The sequence below is a fragment of the Mastigoproctus giganteus genome, unplaced genomic scaffold, assembly GCF_048544385.1.
Source record: "Mastigoproctus giganteus isolate SK-2022 unplaced genomic scaffold, ASM4854438v1 scaffold_16, whole genome shotgun sequence".
Classification (NCBI taxonomy): domain Eukaryota; kingdom Metazoa; phylum Arthropoda; class Arachnida; order Uropygi; family Thelyphonidae; genus Mastigoproctus; species Mastigoproctus giganteus.
In genome coordinates, this window is record NW_028328293.1 from 2,197,327 (window position 1) to 2,223,929 (window position 26,603).

Consider the following 26,603-nt stretch of genomic DNA (forward strand, 5'->3'; position numbering starts at 1 on the left):
TCTTTGTACTAAGTAACTTCCTTTTGGTGACAAAAAGGTTGCTAAATAGTTAGTTAATAATTCTATAAAGGTCATTTATAAATTTTGCGACGAGAAGTATTTTTTAACGATTTTCAAAGCTGGAGTTGTCCCGGCAAAGAGGTACTCAGAGAGGCGGTGGTGGTGGAGAGGCGCCTGTGTGGAGTCATGCATGGCTCTCACCTGCCAGTCGCTTTTCCCCAAGACTTTAATCGCTTCTCTAGGAAGAAGTCGGGGTTGCTCTCCCGCCCTTTCCATTCACAACAACTGGAAAGACTCAAAATAGACAACGTTTTCGTTAGTATCTCAGTTTTAGGCCAAGCCGAGGTACTAGAAACTTTTTTCAGTTACCATAAAACTCTCTATTTGAGATACTACACTAACGACCATTCGTGACTACGGACCCTTCATCATGAGTGCCCGGTACTCACTAGTTGACCGATTTATTTTTTTATATACTTGAATAATAAATTTATGCTTACTATACTGTGTTAATAAACTACATTTGTTGTTCCTTTTCCAAAAACATTACTACTAAAATAACAATATCAGGAAAAAAAAATTTTGAGTACTTTTCATATCCTTTTAATTTTCAATTTTTCCTGATAGCGAAGAATGAGTATCGGCACCTATTTTTTTACAAAAGAAGCACTGACTATTACTATTCATAAGCCGTAATTATGTCATGTGACCATATTTTCGAGCATCTTCTGTAATGTGACCTTTCTTGTTAATTTTCAGTACAACCCCTATAAATGTCCCTTATAACTCTCCGTTTCATTTTATCGTTATTCTATGGTACACCACCACCATATTAAGTTTTGTTTCGCTGCATCGCAAGCTGCACGAGTCACACCACGTTTTCTACGCGTTCTGTTAATTTTGTCTAGCGGTGTAGTTAAAACTGATACCGTAATTTGTGCTCCATAAGCACATAGAAGAATATAGAAATGTAATCTGTTTACAGAATAGGAGTAGTGGACGCCTAGACTAGACTAATTTAAACTAAGTTTAAAGAACACCGGAAATTGCTATGTTTAGGAGAAATCGATTAAAAAGAAATACAGAACATTATACAATAACAAGGTGTGGGGGTCACGGGTGTCCATCTGATACAGCATCTGTATCAGATCGTTGGATTTGTGGGGGTTGCAACTTTTCTGGTTCTTTCCCCCCTCTGACTGCTACCCCGTATTACACTGTCGACTCTTGAGAATCGCATAACGACAGTCAGAGTGGTAATAAGTTAGCTCTTGTCATAAAGGATTCCAGAGATTCTCCGTACTGTACTCAGTTGCGAACAACGCTGGTTGCCTCACACACAGTCCTGCTTCTTACATGTTCCTTAGGGACGGTAAACAGTAATAGGGATTCACGTGTTTCTATTCTAATTACTTTGCGTTTACAACGAACTGTAAGCAGCGATCACATTTGTTGGGGATGCATGGAAATAGAAACATCACAACAGATCATGCGCAGATCACTGGTATCTCGATTTCTGGATTGTGAAGAGGAACGCGAGTGTGTACTTTTTTTTTTTTTTTATCCAAAGAAGATTTATGGGAGTTAATGTCGTGAAACATTAACTGATGAATATATCCCAATTTAGATTCACTGGAATATCCTTATCAGTACATTATGAATTCTGTCACTATTTCATGTAAAGAGTCCTATAAGTTTTAAGTTACCACATTGAATATACTGAAGCATGTTCAATAATTCTCTGTTTTGGTATCAACAACTTTTAGCAGGTACGTTTATACAAGGGTGCGTGACTGATTTGTAAATAAAATTTTCCCGATCAGAAAGTTCGTATTACATACGGATTACTTCCTTAAGTTACGATTTAAATTGTGAATGATCGAGCACTTAATAGCTCTCTATTATCAAATAATATGTGAATGTAACGTTGTCCGCATACGCCTTTTTTCTGTCAGACAAATTTATCAAATGGGTTTTTTACAATCAAATATTACAGACTGATATCAAGAATGTATATTTTAACCCATATGCAATATGAATACATCAAACATTTTTGGAAATTCGAGCCATTAGCGAATTCTTAATTATTATAGCCTGTTTAGCATAAATGCGACATAACACTACAGTTTGTATATTAATAAAAGTTATTTCCATTATGTTAAAGAGCCAATTCCAATTTGTTGGAAGCAGCTTTTATCCTCAGCATCCAATTAGCGAAGCTGATAAAGGCTTTGGTGATAATGGGTGTAGAGCTGCAAACCCCACAGATTCTATCAAAACGAGACAGAGGGATCATACCGGAATTAATTTGCTATAAACTGAGAAATGGCATCTCAGTTAAAATGACCTTTACATTATCAAATGTTTTTCTTCAACCTTCCCTTAATTCGTAAGGTTTTCTTATTTAAACTTTTTTCCTCTTTCTTTTTCGGGGGCTCACATCTGGTGAGTATGGGCTTGGCACACCCAGGGTCCTGAGCTGGATATCATAATTCTTCTCTTTTTTGGTGATTCCCTTCTCTCTCACTCAGGATAACTCGGGAAATTTTTTATTTTTTTTTTTGGCTGGTGCAGCAAAGCCTCAGGCTTCCTTGCACCATATAGCTAATAATAATAATGGCAATTGCAATCTCAAAACATGTAATAACCTTAGTATATGTGTGGGTTGAAGGTTGACTTGATACCTGTTTTCATTGGACTTGGATTTCTGTACAATAATGCATGTGAACATAAGTTCCAAAGAATGGAAATAAAGGAATAAATGAGAAAGAGAAAAAGTACTTTAAGTTTGGTTGTCGAATGTGAATTAGGGTTGTCACATTTTAAAATCCAGATAGACGAGATGCCCACATTTTCAGAATGAAATAAGGATTTTGGGTATACAACAACATATTATTAAAATATATAAGAACAACAAGAGTCAATTTGTTTCACATTATAAATAATTATATTGAATGAAGAGGCTTACCTCAATATTTCCTTATGAAACCCTTAAATTCCGATTCTCACTATATCACTTAAGTTAAAATTTTATAAATTACTTAAATTAATTTTTTCAGCACTCAAAAGAAAGCATATCTACAATTGTATCTGAAAGACGCTTGATATATAAGCAATGGGAATTCAGTGCAAACATACTTGAAACATTTCCTTCTTTATTCAGGACTGGTTTTGACTAAGTTTTTCATTAAACCTAGCCATGCTGAGGAGGTTACACTACTTTGTTTTGATTTACTAGTGGCTCATTATCAATTCTTTGAACCTGGTGTCAGAGATTGCTTTGGTGGCCACACTTTCCTTTCTCCATGTTCACTGTTTGCTTGACTGTGTCACTCACACAGAAAGCAAGGCATTTTTATGTAACTCAGTTGTTGGCTGAGTAGCAGACTAATAACTTTAAAATCTCCATACACTAACCAGCCATGATCCTTGTAATGAATTTTTTTTCAAGAGTAGCATAAGATTTTCAGTTTTATGTGTGCTGAATGGGCTATAGGAATAGATGCATTGTTGTTTCCATTATGAAGGATAACTCCCAATTCTTTTTTTACAATGTCTGTGCCATGAAAAGGCTGTTCCTGAGGTCAGCAGATTCTTGGATTTCTGTCCTGAGCCTAAAAGTTTTAAAGATCCTTTTGAGTAGATTTAAATTTCCCATGAGATCACTGAGTTCACTTCATGTGAACAGCTGTAGTCCAGAGTTGTAAAGTTCAAGAATTTATGGCGTACATTCAAGAGCAACTGGTGAAGGTGGTACTGATAGTTCTGGTCCATGGGATACTGGTCTTACAGCTGAAGTAATGTTGGGGTACACAATGCCCTGCTTGTTCTTCATGTTATAACCTGTAAAAGTAGCAGTCATTAATATGATGGTCTGGAGGGAACCTCGGGATCCCTCCACACCATAAATGCAATGTCACAGCTTTCTTTTTAACCACATTTCCACAATATGGCACACTTTATGAGGGGGGGGGGGGAGACAACTTTTATCTTGGTCGACTAATTTAATTCCAAAATACATGGCACATACATTTTTCATAAATGATGCTATATCATGCCATTGTTTTGTCTGGCATAATTACAAATTAAAAGAATATGAAAGCCATATTAGGAGATACTAGTTAACAGATAGTGATGTGGAAGAAGCACTTTGCAGGTGTATATAGTTGCCTCACTGCAGGTCTTGATATGTTTATGCTTGTCTGACACATCTATACCTGCCAACCACAAAGGAAGTAATATGCATATTGTGTACACTTGGAATGTGTATCTAAGAAAATCTAAGAAAACAGATCTTATTGTTTTTTAAAAAGTTTATGTGATAAGCAAAAATGGCTTGAATTTTTTGAATTAGCACTAAAATACACCAGGAAACACCATGAATTTTGGAAACATCAAAATGTATGTAGACCAATGTAATGCTGATGATACTACTCTCCTTTACTTCAAATCTTGGAAAAGAAAAGGCTATTCTTGAACTGGTCCAAGGAAGCCCTAGGTTTTTGCTGCATCAGCAAAATAAAATAAAATGAAACCATTCTTATGTATTCCGTTCATAATATAGATGCCAAACCAGCTAACCTCTGAATTTTCCCAAGCTGTCAACCCAAACTACCCGTGGAGGTAACTTATTCTACTGATTTAAAAATAGCTAAAAGAACTTTCTACAATGTAATGTTTACAGCGTTTTCTGTAATATTTGAATTTGTTCCCTACTTCAAGCATAATTTTTAACCATGAAAATTTCACTACACCTTGATTCATTCATTGGCAAAAGGGTGCCTCATATAGGCACCCTTTTATTGATTTCATTAAGTCCTCAAATCCATGGACCTTTCCATGGATTTGAAAAGGTCCATGGATATGTCCATTGACCTTTTCAAGAACCTCAACATCCTTATTTAGGATGTTAACCAGTTTATATATTTGGCACAGTACTCCAAATGAAGTTTAACCATTGCCTTATATAGTGGGATTACAACCTCCCTATCTCTACAGCAAAATTCCTATAAATCATTGAAAGTACACTAAAAATCCTCCTAGCCATGAGTGTTCAATGGTATCTGTGGGCCAGGATGCATGGTCAGTTTTGGGGGAGTCCTTTCTTTTGTTATAGTTATGTACTATCATAAGCAAACTTTTGGATAGGATTTCCAGTCAATAGAAGGTTATTAACATACAAGAGGAAAAAAGTGAGAGAAAGAAATGAATCTTGGAGAACACCAGCATTAGTGGCAAAGTTAGAAGATAGAGAGCCATGTGCCTTCACATGCAGTGAGCAGTCAGAGAGAGAGAGATAAAACTGGATAGTAGAAAACAGTAGGCAAACCATAAGATGGAAGCTTATTTAGAAGACCTTTATGCCAAACACGATCAAAAGCTGGAATGTTAAGAGCAACTGATTAAGTTTCACCAAAATTTCCAATTGAATGTTTCCATAGATGAGCAACACAAGCTAGTATATCACCAGTGAATTGACACTGAAGGAAACCATACTGGCGATCATTGATCAGATGGAAGGCTCCTAGATAGCTTAGGAGTTGGCAGTCAATGGATTTCTCCATTACTTTAGAAAGAGTAAAAGCAATGGGACAATAATTGGATAAATGGGATTTGTCACCCTTTTTAGGAACTGGCTGGGTAATTTCCAAGCAAAAGGAAAAATACTAGTGGAATAAGAAAGTGCAAAAAAAAAATAAAGGAGGCACAGAACAGGAGTACGCTCAGGAGCCCAGGTTTTGAGAACAAGAGGAGAAATACCATCAGGACCTGGCACTTTCCTGGCATTAAGATTATTCAAAATTCTTCTGACATCCTTTTGTTGGAAGACTGCAGGAAGCACTGAATGGAGTGGACTGGGAAGAGTAGGAGGTGGTTTACCAAGATTATCAATCAATACAAGAGTTAGAAGAAAAGTAGGATGCTGCTAGCAGGTCTGCTTTATCTTTAGCTAAGGAGGCAACAGAACTGGGATTTTAACAGAGGTGGGAATAGAGATAGGTAAATGTTGTGGCCAAATGGTAGTTGAGCATTCTGGTCTCTTCAGTGACCAGAATGCTCAACTATCATTTGGAAAAGGAGAAAGTTTTCTACTCTTTGCCTGTTCAATATCTAGTTTGGACTGATTAATAACTGCCTTACAATTGTTGCAAGCTTTGGTTGTGGCAAAAAATGAACCTAGAGATTTGGATGCAAGCCAAGTAATATTCAGCATTCTTATCTTGAACAGCCTTAGTGCATTTATTGGAAAACCAATGTTTAGATACAGGACGAGATTTTAAGGTGGAGAGTGGAATAAAGGATTTCATCCAACTAAGAATAATTTCACTGATATAATCTGAGCAAACATTGACATCAAAAAATTTAAAACTAATGCAACCAAGGAAGAGAAGAATAGAAATCTTGCAGATCATCCCATTTGGCATTCTTGTGCCAAAAAATACGAGGTTGAGAATGGCCATGAGAGAATGGCTCTAGTGGAAGACCAATCACCTGAACTGTGTACTTGGAAGGGTTGTTGGTGAGAAAAAGATCAAGAGTGTTGTCTGTGTGGTTAGGATTGTCTGGTATTCTGGTAGGCAAATGAACAATCTGTTCGAGTTCATTCGTAATTGCAAAAGCCTCGGTATCTCAACCAGCGGGGTACATGTGATTAGAAAAGGGAAGCCAGCTGGAGTTGTAAACATTGAAATCACCAAGGAAAATTACCTCACTGTTAGGAAAATTGGAGTAGAGAAAGTTAAGTTTCAAAGAAGGAAGTTAAAGAGTTCCATGTGATTAGAAGAGTTGGGAGAATGATAGAAGAAATAGATGAATTTGACAGAATGGGATAGAGAGACTTTAAGCCAGAGAAGTTTGAAAAGAGGAGGTTCTAAATTTCTAAGTCTCTGACAGGGAATATCAGAGAAGATATATACACAAGTACTACCTTTGAAGCAAAAAGAATCATACAGCGAATAATTAGGACAGCTGAGGTAAGCAGTGGTTGAATCAAGCAATAATTGGGATTCTGTCAGAAAAAGTAAGTGGGGATTAGTAGACTGTAAATGGAAACGGGCATCACTGAGATTGGAACTGAGACCACATATTTGTGAACTGAATGAGGAAGTGTGTGGGGAGGTTTAGATCTTTTGCAGATAAATTTGTTTTATTAGTTTGGCTATTTATGATGTATTCAGTAATAAGAAAAGGTGGGAGAAGTAATGAAATTTTTGGATATGGTACACATGGCAAGAATATACTCAGCTCCTTGTTATACACACTACTCAGACTTCCTCCAGTCATAGTCTGGCAGAGTAGAGGCATGGTGTATAGTATTAAATGTGACGACTACAAAACTCTAGGCCAGATTTATGCAGGATAGTGAGTGTTCGTATAGTATTAGTGTGGGGTTGTGTTGTTTATCTGGCCTCTTAATCTAGGGGCCTGTGTTTTCACACAAAAACCTATAGTTTACCATTCAGTGCCATGAGCAGACAGGCCAAGCAGTAGGGAGTATGAAAGCACTGGCTGGACGAATCCTGTGGTAGCAAAGCTACAAACAGGGAAAGCCCAGTTAAAAAAAAAAAAAAAAAAAAAAAAAAAGAAAGGTTGAAGATGTGAGGTGATAGTAGGAAGACAGGAAGTGGGAGGGGGTTAAAGTAGTAGAGTAGTAAAGGCATGCGGCTAGTTGAAATGGGGATAGTAAAGGCACGTAGCTAGTTGAAAGGGGGAAAAGAAGAGGGGTCCTCCGGGATAGAATGCCCATCCTGCCCCAGTAGTGGGAGTTGACAGGTGGCAGTGGGATTACCCACCAGGTGAAGGAGGGATGGGTCCCACCCAGTTTGGGGAAATGGGATGTGTGTGTGTGTGTGTGAGAGAACAACCAACCCAGGTGGTAGGAGTGAAAGTACATAGGAATAGGGATCCCTACGTCGGAGTGCCTGTTTGCTGCTCATTCCCACACCAGTCACGGGTCAGTCTTGCTAACCAGTGTCTGCATCCCACACCACACCAACTAAATAACTACGTCATGGTGTCTGCTTGGATGGATGGGGGGCTACATGACTATATACTCATCATCCTATCCAGGGAGGGAGAAGTGGGAGAGAGAGAAAGACAATTTAATTCACACTGCTTCCATTCTGTTTTGTGCTTTTTTCTTACATTTTATTACTATTTTATACTCTTTTTCTTCTTTAATTTTATACTATTTATACTCTTTTTTTTTTTTTTTTTTTTTTTTTTTTTCCCTTACATTTTCTATTCAGTTCTGAAATTTTTTTTTTCCATGTATATTCATCTTTCTCACATGGGGGGGGGGGAGAATGCAATGGTGTGTAGTGTTATAAATATGTTTGTTTACAGAGCAGAATAATTAAAAGTCTAAGTAGAACTAAGTGAGGGTACTAGCCCTCACTTACTTGTGAGGGTTAGCAATAATAGGAATTAACTTTGTTCTTTCTCCTCCCTCACACCTATGCTTCCATTCATTCTTACAAGTATTCAGCTCACTTATTCATCTCCATTCTCTGTTCACTGCTACCCCAGGCCCCTCAACTTACTGTTACTATTCAGTTGGGGTACAGTCCTGGCTGCAAGTTTGCATGTCAGGGAGGTAGCATTCATACCCTCAATCACTCCCATTTACCATAACACTAAATTTACTCTCTGTTGCTCCCTTACTAGGTCACTCTTGCTCACCAAAATTAACATTCATTCCCTCTTACCACAACTCCTATTTCACTCTATTATTCAGTGCCCAGCACATTCACTCAGTCTTTCACACTCTTTCAATCATTCATCCTTTCATTCTGCATTGCATCCCTTTGCTCCTTGTTTTGGGAAATGTGATATGGACACACACACACACACACTGCCACTGGGGAGCAGATGTGACCCACCATTGTGACTGTAAGGTCAGTGTTTTTAACTACTATTGCTGTAAAAAGCTCACCTGATGTATAAATTATGATTTCGTAGCCTCTTGGGTATTCTTGAACTCTACCCATATGTGTGTAGGGTTCTGGTTCTTGGAGTACCAAGATATGTATATTATTTTCTTTTAATTTGAGTTTGGATCTACAACAGTTCTTACTCTTTCAGCATTCAACTGGATGAGATTTAAAGCCCTATCCATATTTATGTTTTCAGTCTGGCCCAAATATGGGCCAGACTGAAAACATAGGTCCTATATTGTATTAGTTTTATCATTTTTTTTTGTAACAGGGGCATTTTTCATACCTGATGCTGTGGCCATGGTCAGTCAGCTGCACTGCCTTATAGGTAGCACATTTAGGCTGCTGATTTTTATTTTGGCAGTTCTTGTAATCATGGCCAGTGACCACAGATGGGAGTTTTCTGACTGCAATCCCTGGAAGTGTAACCATATTTGTGGCAGTTATAACACCTTTGTATTGGGAAATGTTCTCTAAATCTGTGACTGGTCTAGCCAGCATAAATTCTGTTGTCCCTGCAGTGCCTTCCAAATTTTTGGTGTAATTTCTACAGTTACATTAATCTGTCCACTTCTTTTGCTTTTAGTTGCTCTTTTCAACATAAACTCGTCAGCAAATTCTTCTGTCATTTCACTGTTAAAATTTTTGTAATGGATGTCCAACATTAGGTCTTTTTCAGATATTGTTTAAGGTATATATATATCGAACATTATAATATGGGGATTTCTCTTGGTTTCTCAGGCAGCAAGCCCAATTTTTCTAGCTCAGGGTTGTTTTCTATCATTTTCAGGTCTCCTTTACTTGCTACCTCAATCAGGACTATTGTTTCTGATTTTTCACATATTATTGACCTTTACCTCTCTTAGGCGAGACCTCAATTTTGTTTCAGCTGTATCTTTAACTGTCCCACTGGATTTGTGGGCAGAGTCATTTCTTTTTTTGAGAATGATGATGTTGCTTGCCTTTCTTGTATTTATTTGGTTGTTACATATTTGTTTAGACTTAGCACTGTCCTGTTTGCCACTACCTTTGCAGCTTGGGCATAGGTTAATGTGTTCATTGTTTTATAAGTGTTTTTCTCCTGAGTAGTTATTTCTAGTCTAGTTCTCAATATTTGGTCTTGTGCTGAGTTCAATCAGGCGCTGTTCAAGTAGGGACCAACAGTTTACTATCTGCAACCTAATTGCAGAAGTAATCTTATTGGTTTTCTTGTGGATATATTTCTCTAAGTACACTCTTGTTTCTTTTGCCTGCTTGATAGGATCAGTCAAATTAGTTAAATACTCTTCCTTTGTTTTTTGTTCTATTTCTGGGGGTCTCTTTGGTTTTCCCCTTTCTTGATCCTTTTATTACTGAGGAGGCCAGGAGGACAATTGTTTAGTTCATCATTATTATCTTCATTTTCAGGGAAGTCTTGCAGGTCATTGTTCATAGTTTTGTCATTATTTCTGGTTGAGCTGCACTTTTGTAGCAATAAATAAATCGATTTCTCACATTTTAAGTTGTAATTTTAGATACTTATTTCCAGTGTAGGCCCACTAGAAGTCAAAATACGTGACTGTTCCAATTTTGGAGGGAAAATGCCAGTAGACAAAGAAAACTATCTTAAAATTCAAGTATAAGTCAATTCTATCACTAGCATTATGTTTCCCATCCAGTTGAGTTGAGTTTGTTTGTTATTTGGAGCATTAGCAACTAAGGCCATATTGCTCCGGGAATATGCGGTGGTCATTCCTTGACCTTTCCGCATCCTCCGTATTTGGTGGTGACGGGCTCGAACCCCGGTCTAATCAAGAAGCGTGTGCTACGCACTGCTGCTCCTTCCCACCTGGCCATGGAGGCGCCTTTTCCCATCCAAAATCACATATTTATAAGTACTTTTACAGCTAGTACAATCAATATCTTTCAATCTCGGGTTAAGCAATCCAAGTGGTGTCAACAGTATGCTCGTTACAGTGATTGTACCATGACGAAAAACGTGGTAAAATCCAAAAATAGGCTAAAGCTATCACTAAAAATATCCTTACCTGATAGGACTTACCTTGTTTTCTCTGCATTCTTTTTTAAGATTCCAGAAATTCATTGTGAGCAATGATATAAGTCCAAAATACAGCAATGTCTTCCTATGATGCCCATCCACCAGCACACCCAGGGTCCTGAGCTGGGTATCATCATTTTTCTCTTTCTTGGTGATTCCTTTCTACTTTTGACACTCTCTCTCTCACTCTCAGGGTAACTCGGGAATTTTTTTTTTTTTTTGGCTGGTGCAGCATAAGCCTCAGGCTTCCTTGCACCATGTAGCTAATAATAATAAATCAAGTGGAGCTTTGTGCAGATGTGACTGTTCTCGGCAGAGTAGAGCTTGCGAGATTATACACTATCTAGCTTATCTGGATGCCTCCTAGAGAGTTTCCAATAGGTTCAGTCCAGTGGACTATATAGAGGCTGGCCTTCAAATGGTTTTAGAGCAGTACCCTCAAAATATAAGAAAGATTGGTTGTTGTTGAATTTAACGACACATAGGCTGCTAGGGCCATATTATGTCTTTCTGATGGTGAAAATGAAATATTAACTTTGTTGTAATGCCTGTTATATTTTATGGTATATTCCTATATGATTTAGGAAAGTAAATAGTTCTTTTTTATTAGAATCATCTCCCAGAATATGCGATAAATTTATTCATGACTGTGTATTAGTAATTGATTTAAAGGTTTTTTAAAGCAGATATTTTGCAAGTGGGGACAGTCCACTAACAAATGGTGAATGGTCACTTGTACTTGACATGATGTGTGCAATGGGAAGCGCTGTCATTAGTTAATAGATACAGGCCGACTGGGCTAGCCAGGTGGGTAAAGTGCCTGCCTGGCAACCGAAAGGTCGTGGGTTCGAATCCCGCCTCGGGCTTGGATCACAGTAAAATGCAAAAACTTTGGGAGGTGCATTATGGCCACAGAAGCCGATGCGCCAATAACTAACAAAAAATAAATAAAAAAAATAATAGATACAGGTAAGTATGCCCAATCCTTAGCTTTCCTAAAATTGTTTCTTCTCATCTGCTTTTCTGGAAGCTGGAGAGCAACAGCGTTGTTTCTGGTTTTATTTGGTATAGTTTGTTTCCTGGATAACCTCTCTAGATTAGTGACCAGCTATTGTAGCGTGCTTTATGGATACTATGTTTATAATTGGTATATGGAGTTTGAAAAGTCTGCAAAAGAGAAGGATCTGGTTGTTTGGGTGCAAGATCTGCTCTTTCATTTCCTGTTATTCCACAATTTCCTGGAATCCAGCAGAATGTCACAGTTTGGTTCGATTCGTTACAAGAAAGTAACTTTGAATGAATCCATTTTATTACAGGATGAGAGGAGTTGTAATTGCTCCTTATGGCGGAGACAGTGCTGAATCAGTGTATATCAAAACAGGCATAATTAAAAGTTCAATAATCTGGTCCAGAGCAAGGTTTATAGCAAAATGTCATTAGCTAGATTTATAGCTAATGGTAACGACACAGAAGTAGTGAATGATGGGAAGATTGCCACAGCATCTACTTGGGTCTCAGGTTTGTATTCTGTATATCGTAAAAGATTTTACAGGTGGACAAGGTGTTAATTTCTTACTGTTGAAAATGATCATCGTAAATTGCACGGATATTTGTCCAAGGTGGATCTGATGTTGTTATTATTTGGTTTTTAGGAGCATTAGCAACTTAAGGCCATATTGCTCCGGGGATATGCGGTGGTCATTCCCTGACCTTTGGTGGTTACGGGCCCAAACTCCGGTGTAATCAAGAAGCGTGTGCTACGCACTGCTGCTCCTGCCCACCTAGCTACGGAGGCGCTGCAGGATCTGATATTATGTCCTGAAATATATTGCTGATTACTATGTTCCATGATTGAGCAAATTCCTTAAGCCTGAGTGAAGTGGGTCGGTTTTCATTTGGTTTACTATTGTAATCATCATCATCAGCCATTTTCAATCCACTGCAGGATGAAGGCCTCTCCAGCAATTTTCCAGTTCCTTCTGTTTTGAGCACTGGCCATCCATTTACTACCCAAAAACTCATGAATTTCATCTATCCATCTCCACCTTTGTCTTCCAGGTTTTCTTCTAGCTCCTCTTGGGTACCATTCTGTTATTTTCTTAGTCCATCTGTCATCATCTTCGAGCTATGTGTCCTGCCCAAGACCATTTTAGTTCTTTAGTTTTGTTAAGAATGTCCTTTACTTGAGTTTGCTGCCTAATCCATGTGTTTCTCTTCTTATCTAACAGTCTGATTCCCAATATAATTCGTTCCATTCTTCGCTGTGTAGTTCTCAGCTTCTCTTCCATTCTTTTGGTGAGTGCCCAAGTTTCACTTCCATAAGTCATGGTGGGGAGTATACATTGGTTCATTATTTTACGTTTCAGACAAACTGGGATATTGCTCTTCAGTATGTGACTATATTTCCTGAATGCTATCCATCCAAAATTTATTCTTCTCTTGACTTCCAGCCATTTATCATTATTACAGCTAATAACTTGTCCCAGATAAGTATATGACTCCACCTTTTCAATTACTGCTCCTTCAATCATTATTTCCCTTTCTGTGGCATACTTGTTCATCATTACTTTTGTTTTAGCCATATTCATCTTTAGTCCAAAATCCTTACTAACTGTGCATAACTGATTTAAGATTTTTCTTTAATTTGGGATTGTGGCTTATGACCACAATGTCATCTGCAAATCGTAAATGGTTTAGGTACTCTCCGTTCACATTGACTCCTTTCTGCGACCAGTCTAGTCTTCTGAAAGCTTCCTCAAGGGCAGCAGTAAACAGCTTCAGAGATATTGTGTCTCCTTGTTGAACTCCTTTCTCGATTTTAAATTTCCTACTGTCTTTGTCTAGTCTAATAAAGGAGGTAGCACTCTCATATATTTTCTTCAAAATCATAATATATGGGGTATCTATGCCTTGTCTTTCCAGCGACTCTACAGTAACTTCATCTTCCCCCAGAGCTTTCTGATTCTTCATTTTCTTCAATGCATGTTCTACCTCATCAGGAAGAATATCGGGTATGTCATATGTATTGCTACTTTGCAATCCATCTTCCCCACTGCTGGCATCATTCCCTCGCTCCTTGTATAATTCTCTATAGAAGTCTTCTGCTATTTGAATTATGCCTTCTCTGCTGTTTATAAGTACACCATCGCTATTCTTCAGTTTCAGTATCATTTGTCTTTCTGTATTACTGCTCATGGCTGCTGATTTAAATCCTTTGTTTTCCCTTAATGCTTGTTCTACTTTTCTTGTGTTAAATCTTCTTATGTCTCTGAGTCTCTTTCTAATGGCTTTGCATAACTCGGTATACTCAATTTTCTCCCTGTCAGTGTTTTTCTTGCTCTTCATTTGTTGCCTTTGGTTCATCATGACAAGTGTTTCTTGACTAATTTTTTATTTTTTGGATTTCTTTTTCCCTATAGGTTTCTTGGGCTTTATCACTTTCAGAAAGTTGTAATATTCCTCGTTGATATCTTGGTCCTGCACAGTCTGCAGAAGCTCAAGCTTGTTCTTAAGTTCCAGTACATACTGCTTTTTCTCCTCCTCTGTTATCTCAAAGACTTTTGTATTATTTACTCGAGTCAGTTTTTTCCTTTCCTTTCCTACATCTATATCAAGTGTACATCTTACCATTCTGTGATCACTTCCAACATTTACCTTATTCAGGACGGTAACATCATTCACAATATATCTTCTGTTAGTGAGGATGAAGTCGATTTAATTAGTTGTTAATCCATTTGGACTCTTCCATGTCCACTTTCTGTTCACCCTTTTCTTGAAAAAAGTGTTCATTACTGACAGTTCTTGAGATTCTGCAAATTGCACAAGTCTTTCACCTCTTTTATTTCTTTCACCAATTCCAAAATTTCCTATAGTTCCTCTTTCTGCGCTGTTTTGCCTTTTTCCAACCTTAGCATTGAAATCCCCCATAATAATAGTGTAGTGGGTTTTCTACTCATCTAGAAGACTCTCAATTTCGGTGTACATTTCTTCAACCTCTTCATTATCATGGCTCAATGTTGGTGCATAAATCATTATAATCTTTAGCTTGTACCTCTTAGAAATCTTGAGTATTAGTCTTGACACCCTTGGTGATGTACTTTTGAATTCCAAAATGTTGTTTTTAAAATCTCTATGGACCAGAAACCCAACTCCACCTTTACTCCTTTCACTGTTTCCATTGGTACAGCAGATTTCCACTTGATAAACTTATAAGTGATTCATTTCTTCTTGTTTCAGCCAAACCGATGATATTCCAATTCACATTTTCTAATTCCTTTTCCAGCTCTAATATCCTGTCTTCATCGATGAGTGATCTTACATTATAACAGGCCAAGTTCAGTTTCCATGCATGGCAGCCTGGTCGTACCCAGAGATTCTTAGCACCCTCTGCTTCCACTCTGATCCTTTCGCTGCCGTAAGAGGGAAAGTGAAAGCTGCTGGGGACTGAGGGCCATTTGCTTTGTCGTGCTGTCATATGCTGGAGGGTTTGATCTTTTCTTCTTCACGCTGACCAGGCGTCTTGAAGAGAACCACTCTACACGTTCGTTGCCACCTAAGTGACGTAACAGGGCTTACTATTGTAAAGTGACTCGTATTGTACAGACATCTCCAACGAGAGTGAAAGGGAAGACTGTGGAATTTTGCACCTTACAGTAGAAATAATGTTTTCCTGCGAAGATGTAAAGGAGGTTTATGGGCCTTGATGTAAAGGCTCTGAACTGGGGAGGTTCTGAAAGCCCCTAGAGAAACTCAAAGAACATTGTGCTGGATCAGGTTTAATCGCTCTAAAGCTCTCTTCCTCACAGAGTCATAAACTGGAGAACCATAGTTCAAATGGGACCTGATGAGAGTTCTATAAAGATGGATAAGGGTATGTCCATCAGTGCCTCATGATGACACACACCAGAGGATATTCAATTTCTTCAAGCAGATGGTTCAAATATAGGCCACATGTGCTTGAAAGTTAAGTTTTCTATCTAGTATCAGATCAAGAAAATGGACAGTGTGAGCAAGAGGATGGGCACAGTGTTTATCTTTAGTTCAGGATGAAGTGGCCATAGTTTGCAGAAATGATATAAGGATCTTTGCCCAGTTTTGGTATAGCACAAATATAGGAATGACGCCATGAGAGAGGGTATGTGTTTTCTGAGAGGATGCAGTTATAAAATAGCAATAGTATGTGTAGACAGCTTTACACAAATGTTTCAGCATACTGTAGTGAATGTTGTCAGGTCCTGCTGCAATATTTGGAGATTTGCTCAAGGATTCCTTGAGCTCAGCTGGAGTAAAGGGCTGGTTATATGGAAGCGAGAGATTAGTTGAAAAATTCAATTTTTGACATTCTTGATTAGATTTAATGCACTGAAAGGATGTCGCACAAGAGGAAGAGGTGGAAATATTATAGAAAGATTCTGCTAAAGCATTTGCAATGTTAGTATAAGAGGATACGTCCTGCCCATTCCATTGTATTATTGGAGACTGTGACAGTAAAAATTTTCCATTGAGAGCTTGTATTTTTTTCCAGATAATCTGAGTGTCAGTATTTTTGTTTATAGTTGAGGTGAAGTTAATCCAGGACCAGGAGCCACTTTTTGCTTTTTTCCTAATTTGTCTTGCTTTGGCTCTCAGTTTTTTGAAAACAATTAGGTTGGCGATAGTGGGGAATTTGCAAAACTGGTTCTAAGCACTGCTTTTTTTTTCTTGTTTCACTTTGGAGCAATCTTCATTCCACCACTGGTTTTGGTTTACTGGTCGGTGTACCGCTTGTGCTGGTCGGATTTTGGAATGGAAATTTTGGCTGCCGATAATATATGGCTGGTAACGTGATTGGTTGCATCATCAGTATTTTGTTGCTCTACTTACTAGTTGTCGAGTCGGACACAAATGGTGTAGTTTTTCAAGTCTGCTTTATGAAAATTCCAAGAAGTATGGCCTTTAGGACATGACACGACCAGTGTTTGAATTGAACTGATTATAGGAAAATGATGACTGTGGAATGGATCATTCAGCACTGACCATTCCATGCTTGGAAAAGAGATGCTGAACATATGGATAAGTCTATGGCTGATGTAGCCATAGACTTATCTATTTCCTGTAGTTAGTTAAATATGAGTTTGAGAGCCAAAATTTAACAGAGTCAGGTTGTGGCTATCCAGGAATGTTTCAATTAATTGACCTCTTGTATCCATGGTGGAAGATCCCCACAATGGGTGGTGACTGTTGAAATCACCGAGTAACCAGACAGGAGGTGTAGTTGTGTGATAAGATTGTCAAGTTCAGTCTGAGAGCAAGAATAATTCGGTGGGATATAAATGGATGCAAGGGTTAATGATATTCCCACTGCATCCGAACTGCTACAACTTCTAAGGGGGTTTGTAGTTGGAGATGTCTTGACAGTATGGTATTTTTGACAAGTATAGCCACCCCTCCATGAGCAGGAGTTATGGAATCTGTCTTGCCTAAACATAGTATATTTTTGAATTTCAGAGAAACTTGTGATGATAAAAAGGTTTCTTGTAAGCATATACTTACTGTGTTAGTTTTAATTAGTAAATCACTCAGGTCATCTATATTACTGCGTAATCCTCTACAGTTCCATTGTAGAAATTTATTCATTGGTTGAATTTATTTGAGGAAGATTGATCTGATTGTTTTTTTCTGAGAAGGTTTCTGTCTGCCTAGTTGTGATTTTTCATTTCTGGGAAAAGTTGGCATCGTGTAGCCATGGTATCATTAGCATGTAACTCTAGTACTGTGTCATCATCCTCTGATTGAACATCTATTTCCATGTTGTTAAATTGTGTTTTCACTTTCTGATTTTCAACAATAGTTGATTTTTTTGTTTCTGGCAAAGCTGAGACAACGTCAGTTGAGATACTGATTGGCGTATTGCTGGTTTCATTGGCTGTAGGTTCATTATTGTGTGTTAGCACAATTTTGGCCCAGGTGGCAAAGGAAATATTGGGTACTATGGAGACATCTGTTTGAGTTGCAGCTGAGAGGCTGTTTTTAGTGACCGATGCATATGATTGACTAGGCATGGTTAGCAATATTTGCTTTCTCTTTAGGGTATGTGACTTTGTGCTCCACTTTATATTTCTGGATTTTTTTGCCTGTTTTCCAAAGGTCACATGCTTTGGAAAATGCAGGATGGCTCCCTTTACAGTTTGGACAAGTAGGAGTGGAAGCTGCACAATCTCCTTGGAGCCACAAATAGGACACACGGCATCGCTTCGGCATGCTGTCTGCACATGGTCGTACTTCTGGCACTTAAAGCAGCGAATGGGATTGGGGATGTAAGGCCGAATCTTGCAATTTAGGTACCCGCTTTAACAGAAGATGGAAGATTCAGAGTACTGAATGTCAAAATAATGGACCTGGTTGGTAGTAGGTTGCCATCTTTCTTGGTCGTTATTCTCCGAGCATGTGTCACCTTTTGTTCCCTAAGCTCTTATACTATTTCTTCTTCAGAGACAGTAAGTTCCATTCGCTGATAATGCCTTTAGATGTGTTCAGAGTGTTATGGGGCATAACTGACACTGGAATATTGTTAAATGGTGAGAGGAACAAAGAGGTGCTTTTATGAAGAAAGGCTTAAGTTCTGCAAGTTGCAGCATCTGGAGACTAGGTACCTGCAAGGTGATCTGATTGAGGTGTATAAGGCCTTGAATGGTTTGAGCAGGCTCAATTATGACGGGATATTTCCGCTTCCTCAAATTAAGAACCTGGGGGGCATGGAATCAAACTGAGGAAAGACAGTTGTAGAATAGATGTGCAGAAGTTTGCCTTTAGCCAGCAGGTAGTTGAATGCTTGAACAGACTTCTATCCGTTGTTGTGGAAGTTGATAGCTTAAATAAATTTAAAGCTGAACTAGACAAACGTTTGGAGTGACCAGATGGGTGAAATGAGAAGGGTTTTTTTTTTTTTGGCTGTTGCTGTATATGCTTTAATTCTTGCTTCATATACTTTAACTAATGCTAAATGTTAATTTTAACAATTTTTCTGAATGTGATGTTTTTGAAGTTTTGTTTAGAAGGTCTCCAGATTGGAGATGCTTCACCATTTTAGGGGATCCAAAAACTGATTCTAAACATTTTTGTATTAGACAAGGCGAGAGCTTGCTGACAGGTTGTGTGGACAGTAAATACATTATAAGAAATGCTGGCATATCTGAATTCTTTTTATCCATCCGTAGGCTCTTTGGACAATTTGACTAATGTTCTGAGATAGAGTTGACAACTTTGCTGCCTGTAGGCTCTAGTGATGGAATATTCATTGCAATCCATCATTGCTCCTTTTAGCCCTAAGAGAGAGAGAGAATTCCTTCTCCCAGGTTACTGGCCCCGCCAAATGGAGGCAGGAGCGGTACCAACCAGTGATCAAGTGATCAGCAGAAGAGGAGAGCAGTATGCTGCTAGTGGTGAAGGAGTGACGTTGCTCAGGGAGGAAGGGAGGGTTTATTAAAGCACTAGTACTCACCCTAGGACAAACTCTATAAAATCGCACTAGAAAGATCTTGGGAACTATCGCTTGGCACTCGGGGCCAAGAAAGATTGGATCTTGCCATGATGCTCATCGTAACCTCAAAAGATAAATCATACTGCATGATGGAAGCAACTTTGGGGGGGGGGGTAATTAAACATGGGTTTTACCACTCCAAGCTTCCAATAAGCAAAGTGGTGGTTTTGCACCTGTTGATGAGAGTCATCCATTACGTATTATTGCCTGGTAACACAGAGGGAGCAGCATTCCTCTGTGTGGTTACCCTGTGCTTACATTATAAAGGTACAAGCAGAGGATTAGGTTGTCACAGAATGACACAGAAATGGACTTCACTGAAATGCAATCCATTTCACTTAAGTGTCACCTGAATATCAGTTCCATTAGTGTTTTAGACCCTCAGGTAGCAAGCCCAGCTTGTCATATGTGAGAGAATGTCTGTGACAGCCTCAAAGGTCAGAGGTAAAACTTTTGGCCATAATTATGAGAGCATCCTTGGATTTGGGGGAGGTTAGTACAGACTGGAGATGGGCAAATGTTTCTCCTATTCATAAAGGAGGATTAATGGGTGAAGTGAATAACCACTCTGCATGGTTCATGATGTTTGTAAACTAATGGCTGTTTTTAATTCAGTTTTACACTGATATCAGAAATGTTATTCGTTTTTTCAATCATACTGTTTTTTTCACATTTCACTTAAGTTGATACCACAGGTTTTATTATTGAACATATTAAGTTAGGAGTAAATGTGGGAATTTGTAAAATAAATCTTCACATGTTGGCAACATGTCTTCAGTCATTTATTCCTTGATCTTGAGAGCTCCATGCAGCAGTGTTTATCAGTGTGAGCTCAGTTTATTTTTGAGGTTATGTCGAACTTGTGTTGAAAAGTGAATAAAACGACTTCAAGCAGTTTGAACAATCTGAACAAATTTGGTTATATTTGTGGAAGTTATGTAGTCCTCAAGCAAAGACAAGATATTACATGATAACAGTTTGTAAAAAATTGTTATTGTGCTTATTTTGGAGTGAAACTCAGTGACCAATATAAACAACGGGCTCCACATAAAGTATACCAAATGTGTGTTGAAGCATTGAGATTGTGGAAAAATAGTAAAAAGCAAGCTACGACATTTGCAATTCCTGTGATTTGGTGGAACCCTACAAACCTACATCATTGGGTTAACTCTTGATGATCCTGCTCAGCTTGCTGACAAACTGAATGGGTATTTTGCATACACATTCACACGTGAGGAATTCTTTAGGGGGAGGGATAATAGAAGTTTATCAAACTCCAATGGGGAGGAAAATGACTTTGTAAAAACTGAAAGGAAAGTAGAAGAGGAATTGTTGAAGCTAAACATAAAACATAAAAAAGGCATCTGGGGTGGAGGAGACCTATCCAATCATATTAAGAGAGTAGCAAAGGAGGCAAGCAAGCCTTTAGCCATAATTATGAGAGCATCCTTGGATTCAGGGGGAGGTCCCTATGGACCAGAGATGTGCAAAATTTGGTTATATTTGTGGAAGTTAGGGGGATCAAAAGGCATTTTGAACAGGTCTGAATAATTACAGACCTGTTTAGCTTAACGTCTGGTCCAGGGAAAATAATGGAGTCACAGGTTAAAGAAGTAATGCAGGACCATCTGGACAGGAATGCAATTATACTGCAGTTACAGCAAGGATTTATTAAGGGGCGGCCTTGTCTGACTCATCTGATTGAATATCATGATGCAGTGACCAAGGAACTGAATGCAAAAAATAATTCTGATATCATATACATGTACTTGGATTTCAGGAAGGCTTTTGATACTGTTGCACATAAAGGACTGCTGTATAAACTGGAGCAACATGGTATTAAGGGCAAGTTACAGCTATGGGATGGGTAAGTGTAAGAAGACAGAGTGTGGTTACTAACGGGCACTACTGTTTGTAGACTAATGTTATCTGTGGAGTTCCTTAGGGTTTAGTGCTTGGCCCATTGTTGTTTTCATTATTTATTAATGATACTGAAGGTATATCAGGCTTAATGCCAAAGCTTGCAGATGATACAAAGGTTGACAGGGTTAATGGCAGGGACAAATGTTAATGACAGTAATCAGTGTGAGCTACTGGAACAAGATGTAGGAAAATTGGGTCAATGGGTTGAATAATAGCAGTTTATGTTACTGACAAATGCAAGGTACTGCATATGGGTAGCAGTAATTCCAGAATAACTTATCAACTGTGTGGTACCAAACTCAGGGGAGTGGAAAATGAAAAAGACCCTGGGATAACTATGCAAGCAGACATGAAATTCTCAGACCAGTGCAAACATGCTGCCAGAACAGCTCATGGAATTTTGTTAATGATATGCAGAAACTTTGCTAGCAGGGATAAGGAGGTGATTATCCCTTTGTACAAAGCTATGGTTAAGCCGCATCTTGAATATTGCATACATATCTGGACTGTGGCGGATCCAGAAAAAAATGACAGGAGGAGCACCAGATACAAATAATTATATTGCTACCCTACATCCTTCTAAAAAATTTTATATCTCTATATGAACCAATTACTAATTTTAAAAACTAATTTATAAAAAAAAAAAAAAAAATGTATAAAGTATAGAAGCGTTTGTGAGTCAACTGATAAATAATTAATTATCTCAGTATAAATGATAAAGAACATGAAAATTAACTTTTTATATGAAGGAATTTATTTATGCAAGGGTAATGCACACGCATAAATAAATTCCTTCATACTCTTAGGCATTTAGCCAAGAAATATCTTTTAGTTTTAACTTTTTATAGTTTGGTTTGGATTTTATTGGCGCATTAGCAACTAAAGCTATAATGCGCCAACTTTTTATATGTTTACACTCTACAATTTTATGAGGTGCATCAGTGAAAGTCACAAATTTTGTTTTATAAAATGTTACTACCAAAATTTAATATTTCTTAATATATCGGCTCTTTGAAATGAGAGAAGAAAACAAGTTTACATAAACTAATTCAAGTTTTCACGAATATTTTCTTGCAAATATATTTAGAACCTCTTCAGGGTTTATCTCAATATTTTTATTTATATTGAGTATGGCCGATTCATTGAGTCTTTCCTGACATTGTTGATCTGAAGTAGGTTTTAATTCTTTTCAACGAACTAAAAGATCACTCTGCTGTTGAAGTAGTAACTGTTATCACACAGAGTTTTCAAGGCACTTCGATTTTTGGAAACAGATGCAAATCTGTAAGCTGCCATTGGTGTATCGACTTTTTTTTTTTGGATTTCTGTATCCAGAATTCCCTCCATTCTCAATGAAGTAACTCTATAGTGCATGGTAAATCGGATGCATATGATTTTGCTGCATCCAGTATTTCTTCATCTGTTGTGTTCGAATCAAAATAATATTTGGGAATTATTTTTTGCTATTTTGAAATAGCTATAGTATCATTGGAAAATCGGAATCTAACTCTGAAATCAGATAGTCAAGATAAGGTAAAAATGTGTTCACTTGAAAATAGTCTGTCAGATTGGTCAAATTAGCTTGGTTTTGTTGCACATTTCTGATTCTTGTAATTTTTATTTTCACATATAATTTTTTGCCAATACTCTTGGTTTGGTCAAATATAATTCTGAATTCAGATTCTGAATTTTCTCTTATTCTTTTTAATACTGATTTAGCAATTTCTACCATTGCAATTGCTTTACGGAAGTCAGCATTAATGTTTTGCAGTTGAATTGAAAGTGGTAGAGTTATGGCTAAAAAAGTCAAAATTTTTAAGCACAGCAAATGCTCAAATTTGAATTGCTCAAAAAGCAACTGGGAATTGCTTGCTGCATGGGTACTGGCAGTATCGGTGCTACTTATATCATCCATTACACAAACTACTGCAGGCAGTATTTCCAAAAAATGTAGAATTCCATCATGCCTCTCAACCCAGCGAATTTTGTAAAGCTATGAATCTTTGCGAAACTCGCATAGCTTCATACTCGTGGCCTTTGTGAAATCTAAAACAGAAAAACAAAGACAAGCATAATCAAGCACTGTGTGAACTATAATATGAGACTAGGTAGTCAACTGCAGAAAATTAAAAATACTCTCATAAGATAGGAAACTGTTTTACCTTAAAAGAAACAATAGCTCCACAGAGGAATAATGTGAACTTCAATACAGTGTGCCAAAGACAGGGTTGTTAATGACAGTATGCTACTGCAACAGGATCTAGAAAAGTTGGGCAGATGGGCTGAGAGATGGCAACTGAAGTTTAACGTAGACAAATGCCAAGTATTGCATGTGGGTAGCAGTAACCGCAGAGAAATGTACCAACTACTTGGTGTTACACTCAGGGTAGTGGAGAATGAAAAGGATCTGGGGGTAATGTGCAGTCAGATATGAAGTTTTCAGAACAGGTCACGGAGTCTTGTCAATGATATACAGGAATTTTGCTAGCAGCGATAAGGAGGTGATCATACCCTTGTATAAGGCAATGGTCAGGCCACACCTTGAGTACTGCGTATAGGTCTGGAGGCCTCATTTTAGGATGTAGAGTTGCTAGAACGAGTACAGAGAAGAGCAACAAGACTGGTGAAGGAAACAAAGGGGTGCTCTTATGAAGATAGGCTTAAGTTCTGCAAATTGCAATGTCTGAAGACTAGGCACCTGCAAGGTGATCTGATTGAGCTGCACATAATGGATTAAGCAGACTCAATGCTGATGGGATTCTTCCTCTGGTTCAGATTACAAACTCGAGGGGGCATAAACTCAAATGAAGAAAGACAGTTGTTGAATAAATGTGTAGAAATTTGCCTTTACCCAGCGGCTAGTTGATTGCTGTAACAAACTTCCATCTATCAAATTCCACATCTGTCGTTGTAGAAGTCAATAGCTTAAATAAATTCAAGGAAAAAGTGAACAAACTTTTGGAGCAAATGGATGGGTGAAATTGGAATTATTATTATTTCTCTTTGGCTGATGCTGTATAAGCTTGCTTTCTTGCATCATATGCCTCTGCTAATGCTAAATTCAAATTAACTCTGCTTTTATAGTCATTGTAATAGTTAAATGTGAAAATTGGACGGAATTTAAAAAACAGGACAAATGACTGTACCCATTTACTGTAGTTTGTTGATCTGCTTACTTCTAGTTTGAATATAGTTTATTTCATACCTATTCCTGACATTTAGATGGTGGGTTTGTTTCATTTTCCCCAAATCTGAGGGATGTCTAGATGGTTTTGGAAATATAGTTTATATATTACATAAGTTTTTTCCCTCCCTATTTGTTTATAATTTATTATTATTTAAAAGAATTTTCCTTACATGTTTCCTTAACTTATGTGTATGTCAACTCTTAAATCATTATTTCTTTAAAACTTATAGTATAGAAAATCAGTGTTTAATTTTCATAATAAATATACTGGTAATAAAATATTTTAATTACTCACATTTATTCAGTCGAAAGCCTTAACAGATATTCAGAAAACAGCATCAAATATGAATAAGAGCCTTGACGACCTTCCTGACCTTGTACTTCACTACATCTGTACTCTTCTGACTTGTCCATTTGACCTTCTTAACCTAAGTGCAACTTGTCACAGATTAAGACAGGTGACATTCTCTTCTGCGCTTTGGATTAACCTTGCTGTTCACTGGTGCAATGGCCTTTGGCCTTGCTTACGTTTTCTTCCAACAGATAAAAGTCCTCGTCTCTGGTTAATACAACTACTCCAACAGTGTGTCAAAGAAACGTCTACTACAAAACATTATTGCTGCTTTGATAGTGGAGAAGAGTGGATCAGGATGGAATCCCCAAAGTTTCGATGTGTTTTGGGAATGCTCAGATGTGCATATGCTGATCGAGATGAACAACATCATCCGGCAGTGCTCTTTAGAAGATGGCTTTATGATATAGGCTTATTTAACAGGAAGAACCCCAAAATTGAATTTTATAATACAGCTGTTCAGCTTTCTATAAATGATATTCGAGAACTTGCAGGCTTAGGTCAGGCTGCAGAAAGAGATTTGAGAGCCAGGAAGCGGCCTAACATTAACCCTGTCTACTATGTGAAGCAGACTGCTATATCACGTAATAACTGGATTGATGATTTATTTCCAGCAAGTCCCAGGGGCAGCATTTGTCCTCTCTTAATGTGTCCTTCAGAAGCTGGCTTTGATGCTGAACTGTCTGGTACAGCAGGTTTAGCCATGTGTGCCTCATTAGTGTTAGTACGTCATTTACGGCATCAGTGTATCGAAGGTAAGATTTCTTTATCACAAATGGGCAGTGCAATTCAGTTGGCTTGCCAGAGTTTACGTAAAATTATTAGTAAACTACTTCCTGAATTAAGACAAAGATGGGGAGCTAGGTGTTTGAGAGAGACGATAATTCATGCAACAGAAAGTGAAACACCATTATTATCAGCATGGCAGGATGACCTAGATAAATTAAAATTAGATCTCAAACATACGGATATCATACGAGATCTTTCTGAGCTGTTAATTAATCAAACCCTTGATAACTTGGTGGATACAATCAGAAGTACCTGGAGACACAGATTAAATTCTGAAATATGTAAACATTTTCAAGGAATTTGTGATGCAAATTATTCATGTGCTGTAGCAAGATTCAACTTAACTGACTGTGATTTTATTGGAGGTGATAATCGCAGACAGGAAATGGCAGCAGCTGCATTTATTTCCTCTTCTCATGCACTGGTGGTTTGGCATTTGGTTGGAAGGGAACGCTATTAAGTATTTATTATTGACTTAAATGGTTTTTAAAATCTATATTAAGTTTTAAATGAGTGATATTTAACAATATTGAAGTGCTGTGTTGTGTTTACTGTGAATAACTTCTTCACCTTGGGCAGGGGGGGGGGTCTGAATGATCCAAATCTTTTGTTCTTTTTGGACTGTAATAAATTATTTGCTTTACTTTTTATTATTTTGTTTATCTTACAAAAGAGGAAAGTTATAAGAAAATGTGAAGAAGAAACGTAAATTTAATCTAAACTCTCTGTTGTGTGGTAACCACTTGCAAACCACGCGGGGGGGATTATCAAAACCATTTCATTGGATGAAAGTAACACTATCTTACACTATATTTTCTGGTTTCTAAATTAAAATTATCCTTTCTTCATATTGTCTGTTA

General features: G+C 37.8%; 2 protein-coding genes across 2 annotated transcripts in view; one reads left to right on the forward strand and one right to left on the reverse strand.

The window, feature by feature from the left end:
* Positions 1-26,603, reverse strand: part of LOC150074891 (acetyl-coenzyme A transporter 1) — a 191,689-nt gene that overhangs the window by 158,943 nt on the left and 6,143 nt on the right. The window lies entirely within an intron of this gene.
* On the forward strand, positions 1,676-26,227 carry LOC150074892 (uncharacterized). The gene is made up of 2 exons (XM_090389404.1): positions 1,676-1,769; positions 24,908-26,227. The coding sequence occupies exon 2, from the start codon at positions 24,947-24,949 to the stop codon at positions 26,201-26,203; it is 1,257 nt and encodes a 418-aa protein (XP_090245530.1). The 5' UTR covers positions 1,676-1,769; positions 24,908-24,946; the 3' UTR covers positions 26,204-26,227.

Excerpts from the sequence above, each read along its gene's own strand:
- LOC150074892 (XM_090389404.1), top strand. The coding sequence starts at position 24,947 with ATGAATAAGAGCCTTGACGACCTTCCTGACCTTGTACTTCACTACATC.